Source organism: Gigantopelta aegis, unplaced genomic scaffold (assembly GCF_016097555.1).
Source record: "Gigantopelta aegis isolate Gae_Host unplaced genomic scaffold, Gae_host_genome ctg6558_pilon_pilon, whole genome shotgun sequence".
NCBI lineage: Eukaryota > Metazoa > Mollusca > Gastropoda > Neomphalida > Peltospiridae > Gigantopelta > Gigantopelta aegis.
In genome coordinates, this window is record NW_024535116.1 from 1881 (window position 1) to 10092 (window position 8212).

The window sequence follows — 8212 nt, forward strand, 5'->3', positions numbered from 1 at the left end:
CCTTTGCCCCTATCATTGTAATTAGTTAATTAACAATTATTAATAATTTCATAATTCATTAACAAATAAAAATAACTAATAATTTTTAATGTATTTAATTATAATTATATAATAATTTAATATAGGTCGTAAACGTCCCAGTCGCATAATGTCACAAACACACCTCACTATTTCAATACTGCAGTAAGGAAGAGAGAGAAAAGGATGTTATTGATGGTCCATTCCTCCTATGTCTACTGGCAGTAGTGGGTATGACAGCCCACTTTATCAGGAGAGTTACCGATAGCAACCACGCCCCCAATTTACTCAGTTAGAGCAGCTCCATGTATGTGCATAATTTTTAATACTACTTATTTGCCACACCCCTTTAGCACTTTCTCTATCAATTGATATACCAGCTGTAGAGAGAGTGGACTCGTATGCTTATTACAGCACCCCCACACTTGGCCAGACCCCTTCTCAGGAAAGCATTGGGCTTGGATTACGGGAAGAGGAAGAGAAAAGAGCCAAAGAGATTGTCGAAAACTGCAAACATCTTGATAAAGTAATAAAGGTGGTAATTTAATATGATTATAATGTTGTTTGTTTCCTAGCGACGTGATAAGTTACTCGGGGAAAAAAGAATTATTGGTCAAGTTACTCAAAGGGGGTGGAGTTTCTGTTGTAGAACTTGATAAGTTAACAGATATTAAGCAGTCAATTTTATGTGGAGAAGGGGACGAAAATTAGGTAGAGAGAGAGAGAGAGAGGAGAGAGGAAGAGAGAAGAGAGGAAGAGGGAGGGGAGAGGAGAGGGAGAGAGAGGGAAGAGAGAGAGAGAGAGAGAGATATTACACATTATATTTATTTATCAGGTGAAGGACAAATTGGTAAAGTATATGAATGTTTTAACTTAGACAAAGGAGAAGTCCATGCTGTGAAAATGGTAACATAATGTTCAATGTACATCTTCTATTAATCCATTTTACTTTTATATATCTATTGCTATGTATCCATTTCTTTTTTCCTTCATTCATTTCTTTTTCCTTCATCCACTTATTTCTCCTGCATCATTTCTTTTCATTACGTCTGCTTATTTTTCCCCTGCATTTATTCTATATATCTTTGTATCATTTTGTAGATATCATTACAAGAGAAGTCACACAGTACAATACGTGATATATTGAGTGAAATACAAAACGTTTCTTAAGATAAGACATCCTAACATTGTACGTCTCCATGGAGTAGAAATTCACAAGGTATCGTCTGTCTCTCTGTCTGTCTGTTTACTTTTTATCTCAACACATACTGCACCCTACAAACCCTCTCCTTGCCACTAAGGGGTTGCCCCTGCCTCCAAGGGCTGAAATGAAAAGATGATGTGGTATGGGGGAGAGGTTTTGTTACATTATATGTATATTTTGTGTATGTAGAACAAATAACTCAAAGCAAAAAAATATACATAAAATAAAGAATTTTAACAATTCCTTTAGACTGAGCTATTTCTTTTCATGGAATAATGTAATCAAGGCACATTATGGAGTGCAGCTAAGCAGGGATTACCAGAGAAAATGATACGTCTTTATACAAGAGATCTTATAAGAGCAGTATATGCTTTACATGAGAAAGGTATAGTACATCGTGATATCAAAGGTACAGCTATATAGCTAGTGAGATGAGTTATTATTATCTGTGTATTATAGGGGCTAATATATTTCTGTCGGATGATTCTGTGAAGCTTGTGATTTGGATTAAGTGTTCAACTTCGTAAATTTGAATAAAACTGCTCCTCAGGAAGTTAAACATCAGCGAGGAACTATCCGTATGTCTCTCTGTCTGTCTCTCTATCTCTGTCTCTCTCTGTCTTCTCTGTCTCTCTCTCTCTCTCTCTCTTCTTTCTCTCTCTCTCTCTGTCTCTCTCTCTCTCTCTCTCTCTTACCCATTCTCTCTTTTCCATTCAGCATACATGTCACCAGAAGTTGTCTTAAAACAAGATATGGGTAGACCAATGGACATTTGGGCTATTGGTTGTGTAGTAGTAGAAAATGTTTACTAGCAAGGTATCAATCTATAAGTTAACTCATCTATCTATATATATGGTCTTTTATTAATTTATCTATCCATTAATGTATCCATCCATCATTTATCATTTCTTTAGCGTCCATGGATAGAATATGAGGACAATGCATTTGCTATTATGTATCAGTTGGGACAAGGCAATCATCCACCTTTTTCTGTGGAACGAATGAATTCAGAAATGTTAGAATTTCTCGACTTTTGTTTCGAGCCTGATCCAAAAACAGAGCTGATATTAATAAGCTATCAGACCATCCATTTGTTGAGGTAATTCATTAACATGGGCGTGGTCACTATGAATATTATTATAATTTTTTATATTGTTTTTGGACTGTCATATGATTTTCATTGTTTAGATTTTAGACGATGAAGACACTTGAATTATTGGATGAAGGCGTATATAACAAATATATTTTTGTTTCAGCTCTAAATGTTTTATTCATTCGTTATTTTTTATAATCAGAAATAAGAAAAAAAATATTTTGAATTAGTTTTTGGGTGGGGCTAATTCGAGCTGTTGCGTAATATTATGTAACCGTATAGCTCTTTCGAAATTTGACCAGATTCATTGTGGGAAACGCCTGATTTCGCAGGTGCCCAGCACAAGTTTTTTCTTTGTTTATTATTATTATCAATTAAATACTTAAGTCGTATATTGAACGTGAATAATCGAGAATTCCTCATAGCGCTGAATAATGCACGAGATCGCCATATTATAAAAGTCCGCACGAGCCCCCCCTCGTTCATTCTAAATCGAAGAAGAGCTCAAGTTCTTTAACGATGGATCCTGTGCAGGTGAGAGAGAGATTTCCTGGCGTTACAGTAACACTGGATCGCACTGATACCAGAGCACTCAGTAAACTTGTCAGAAGCAACACTGAGCCAACTATTTCGTCTATACCGACCGAAGACTCGTACGTACCTCGTCTACCACCAGCGGTAGCAACTGTTTCCTAGAGAAGACTCGAAGGGTTACGTGCATTCTAAAAAAGTCAATAACTACTTGATAGGCGCCACTCTTGGAGAAGGCTCTTTTGCTAAAGTGAAGGAATCATTCCACGTGTTGGTTGGAGAGAAAGTAAGTGTTTGTAATCTAAATGTTGATGATGTTAGTAAAATGTAAGTTAGCTTGCTGTGAACAAACTGTTAACATTTCTCAGCTTTTGTTCAAGAGAAAGTGATGCCTTTTGTAGTTCAGTGCTTTGTCAATTATTGTAGAAAGACAAAGTAAGAATTTTAATAGCTCCTTTCATTGCATGGAAAATGTTCTATATATACATGTATTGAACGTACTTTTGTCTTGAATGAGTTTATATTTATTATAAATTAAATTTGTTATTCATTAATAATTGCCTTTAAAGTTAAATTACTAGTATTAAATAATTTAATAAAACGAAAAATAGTCACAGTAATGATAAATTATTAATAACATACAAAAAAAATTATAAATATTCATTAATTATGTCTATAAAATCAGTATTAACAATTAACATAGCCTTCAATGTAACTTGATAGTCACAAAGTATCAATGACATGTACTCTATTGTCAAACAAGAAAGTTAATAACTTGTCAATTAATATTACATGTTATCTACTTACTGTGTCACAGTCTATGAATACACTTCCTTCACAAACAACTAACCATACTATATAAATGCACTTTAGCAATATTATCATCTCCTTATTGGCTCACTCCTCTAAAATACAGCTGCTTACCAGTACATTATATTATATATAGTAATGATAATCCAGGGGTCAAAGGTTAAGGGTTGTCACTTGATCTGTTTATACTATGATGTATGTGTGTACTGAGAGAATGCTACTATCAACTATTACAGCTGATTAGCAATCCAATATGTCTGCCATTAAATATATATTAATCCTTTTTCTTTCTCTGTTCATTTGTCCTTTCATAAATTTCTCTCTCTCTCACTTCATAGGTTGCTATGAAAATTATTGACAAGAAAAAGGCATTACAAGATCCTTATGTAGCAAAAAATTTCAAACGTGAAGCCAGGCTATTACAAAAAATTACGACATCCCAATATTATGCAACTGTATGAAGTTATCGAAACAGACAATAACTATTACCCTCATAACAGAATTATGTTCAGGTAGTATTTACCATAGCAAATTAGGATAGCTACCATTAGTAAGCTTAAACTTGTTCAGTATTTCAGACATTTAACTACATTAAAGCTCTAGACTAGTAAACATCAGTATGTTACCACAGTGACATAGGATAGCTACCATTAGTAAGCTCTAAAAACTAATAAACATCAGTACTTACCACAGTGACTTAGGATAGCTACCATTAGTAAGCTCTAAAAAGTAAGTACTTACCAAGTGACATAGGATAACCATCAGTAAGCTCTTAAAACTAGTAAACATCAGTACTTACCACATAGTGAGGATAGCTACCATTAGTAAGCTCTAAAAACTAGTAAACATCAGTATTTACCACAGTGACATAGGATAGCTACCATTAGTAAGCTCTAAAAACTAGTAAACATAGTACATAACTACCAGTAGTAAGCTCTAAAAACTAGTAAACATCAGTACTACCACAGTGACATAGGATAGCTACCATTAGTAAGCTCTTAACTAGTAACATCAGTACTTACCACAGGACATACCTAGCCATTAGTAAGCTCTAGACTAGTAAAATATCTACTTACCATGACATAGTACCTACCATTGTAAACCACATGCATATGTAGACATGTAAACCCACATATATATAATGATGGTAATAATTGTGCTAGCATGCTGTTTTTAACTGTATTCAATTGTTCTTAGAACATTGTTCTAACTCCATATATAGTAAGTACTATTAATATGTCTGGCATATCCATATGAATTTAGTGAGGTTTGTCTTTCCTTGTTTCTCTGTAGGAGGTGAGCTAATGAAATACATTTACAAACATGGTCGTTTATCAGAGGAAGAATCAAGGAAATATATGAGACAATTAGTATCTGCTGTTGACCACTTACACCGAGCAGGACTGATACACAGGTGAATTTATTGATATATGGATTGATGTTTAATAGATAGATGGATGAAGACATTGACTGACTAACAGACAGACAGACAGACAGACGGATGTATCCCAGAATGTCTAATCCCAGAATGTCTAAAATCAAATCCCAGAATATCTAAACCCAGAATATCTAAACCCAGAATGTCTAAACCCAGAATGTCTAAACCCAGAATGTCTAATCCCAGAATGTCTAAACCCAGAATGTCTAATCCCAGAATGTCTAAACCCTGAATGTCTAAAATCAAATCCCAGAATGTCTACACCAGACAGATAAAAATGGACAAAGAAATAGACTGGCTGACAGACAGACATACTCCCTTAGTAAATACAAATTCTATAAAGAAATAAAGATAATGTATTTTAAAGACTTAAATTATGGCCATTCTGTGTGGCCATCTCTCCTTTGCTGACAAGCCATGGGAAGATTACCATGTGGGATAGAAAGGTTATTTAAGTCCAGGATACGAGGTACATTAAGTGTACAATTCATAGCTTTCAGTGAGAAACTCTGTGTGGTCATTCACCCCCTTCTAACTGTTGCCATAGCAATGGTATGTCTAGTATGCTGATATCATCATCAATTTTCAGCTAAGGTCCATTAAAACAATAATTCATAGATTAACCATGAGTAATAGTCTGGTGAAAATACTCAAGAGAGAAAAAGGTTGAAAAGGGTAGAGTTTACTAGGTCATAGTGATGCTGCATTGCTTGTTTTTCTGACCTCTAAATAGTTTGGAATGCAATAAATCTTATTGACATGGTAACACTCTATTCATTGTCATGAATATGCTCCAACTCTTAAATTTATTTAGAAAAATGATATTTATTAGGTAATAAGTGCCGATGGTGTGTTTACAAGTTTAATGGGATAAGTTATAAATAATGTTAATAGAGTTAGGAAACTGAGCGTGTTGTTTTTAATAGGAAATCCTGTCTTTTAAAACAAATGATTACATCATGATTACATCATGTTTATATCTATATTTCCTGTTTTTATATATAGAGATTTAAAAGTGGAAAACATGTTACTGGATGGCAATATGGATTTGAAATTAATTGTTAGTATCACACATATATCTTAGTATGTCCATACAGATCATATCATAATATTGTACATATATAATATGAGCCATGTGTTCTATATCCATCAAGTTGTCTGTCATATTATCAACATCAGTTCTATTAATTGTTGACAATAGTTATTTATTTATATATTTATTTGTCTCTTTGTCTGTTTTTTATATGTCCTTTATTTTTTTGTCTTTTTATTTAGATTTTGGATTAAGCAATGAAGAGTTTGTTGTTGATGAAAGTGGTATTGAGAAGCACTGTAGAACACAATGTGGTAGTCCAGCGTATGCAGCCCCTGAATTATTGGGTCAAAAGCAATATAATAATTCTGTTGACATATGGAGCATGTAAGTTATAAGTATGTCATGTTTTATTTATTCTCTCTCTCTCTCCTCTCTCTCTTCCTCTCTCTCTCTCTCTCTCTCTCTCTCTCTCTCTCTCTCTCTCTCTCTCTCTCTCTCTCTCTCTCTCTCCTCTCTCTCCTCTCTCCTCTCTCTCTCTCTCTCTCTCTCTCTCTCTCTCTCTTCTCTCAGTGGAGTCTCTCCTCTCTCTCTCTCCTCTTATCTCTCTGTTGACCGGACAATTCTCCTTTACGTCTAGAACCCTTCACTCTACCACTCTACATGCAAAAATGTCTTCAGAACAAGATCTCTCTCTCTCTCTCTTACCAGACAACCTCTCTGAGAGTGTAGTGAATGTTGACCGGATACTTACGGTAGTCAACATTACCACACACATGCAAAAATGTCAACAGATGATCCTTACCAGCCATTGAATGAGATGTCTATAACAACTGCAACATGATCTAGCCATTAGCTGACTATCAATGAGTTATCTTCGGGAAAATAGAATGAAGCTTTGTTTGTCATGTTGTGAACAGATATAGAATTGTAGATATTGTATAAGTGTCTATGTAGGGAAATCTTAATATAATAGTACAGACAATAAATGAGTGATTGGTTATATATTCAGACTAATCACGGTCTATTGTATTTCAATGTTTGTATCTCTTTGTCCTTGCAATCCATTCTTCATAATCTATTCTTCCATACATCACTCCATTGATCCTTACTATCCATTCATTCATCTCTTCATTTCTCTCTCCCATAGACTGTAAGGATCTCTTAAAAAGGTTACTAACAGCCAGTCCTGATAACCGCATCACAATGCCGAAATCTTTAACCACCCTTGGCTCAACGAAGGTCGAACATTACCCTTTCAACCTGCTCCCTACCCCAATACATTAACAAATAGTCATATAGACAGTGACATCATTGATCACATGACTAACGGACTGAGGCTGGGTCCAGCTCTAGAAATGAAACATGACCTCATCACAAACAGAGCTACTTCTCATTATGCAGTGTATCATTTATTAGCTTCAAGATTAGCACGATATCGTAGGGAATTCCCTTCCAAGACTTCTAGACAACTGAAAACAATAACCACACCTAAAAAGAAAGTTTCAAAAGATCTAGGTTTTTATGATGCTGATGATGATGTCGAAGTTTCGTCAGTTGCAAGTGTTCCTGTGAGAACGACCACAAGAGAGGAACTAGAAAATCTGTGAGTGCATATCTGTAATTTAATTGGTCATTACTTTGATTATTCATTTATTAATTCATCATTTTTATAATCATTCATTTCTTTCTTGCTCTATGTAGTCTGGAGATGTAGTCTTACGGCAAAATCCAAGAAGAGGCAATCCAAGACCATTGTCTGATCAATACCAGAAGCTGTACCCACATATCATAGAAATCGTAGATTAAGTGATATAATTGAAGAGAGAAGAGCATCAATGCCTTCAGATTAATGAAGAAAGACATTGATATGTTCGGCAAAGAATGTTATCAAGTAAATCTTTGATAACCATTTTAATGTTTATCTCTTCATCCATCTACTCTATCATTGATCCATTCAATACATCTATCCATCCATTCATTACATCTATTCATCCATTCAATACATCTATCCATCCATTTGTCTATATATCATTTTATTCCAATATTATTAATTCTATAGAAAAACAAAATCAGGTACACAAA

General features: G+C 34.5%; 1 protein-coding gene across 1 annotated transcript; it reads left to right on the forward strand.

The window, feature by feature from the left end:
- Window positions 1-419: 419 nt before the first annotated feature.
- LOC121366668 (hormonally up-regulated neu tumor-associated kinase homolog A-like) lies at window positions 420-7737 on the forward strand. The gene is given in 9 exon segments (XM_041491026.1): window positions 420-544; window positions 3012-3132; window positions 3995-4081; window positions 4083-4145; window positions 4147-4168; window positions 4950-5070; window positions 6100-6158; window positions 6370-6426; window positions 7547-7737. Coding segments are annotated over 9 exon segments (846 nt in total).
- The last annotated feature ends 475 nt before the right edge of the window (window positions 7738-8212 follow it).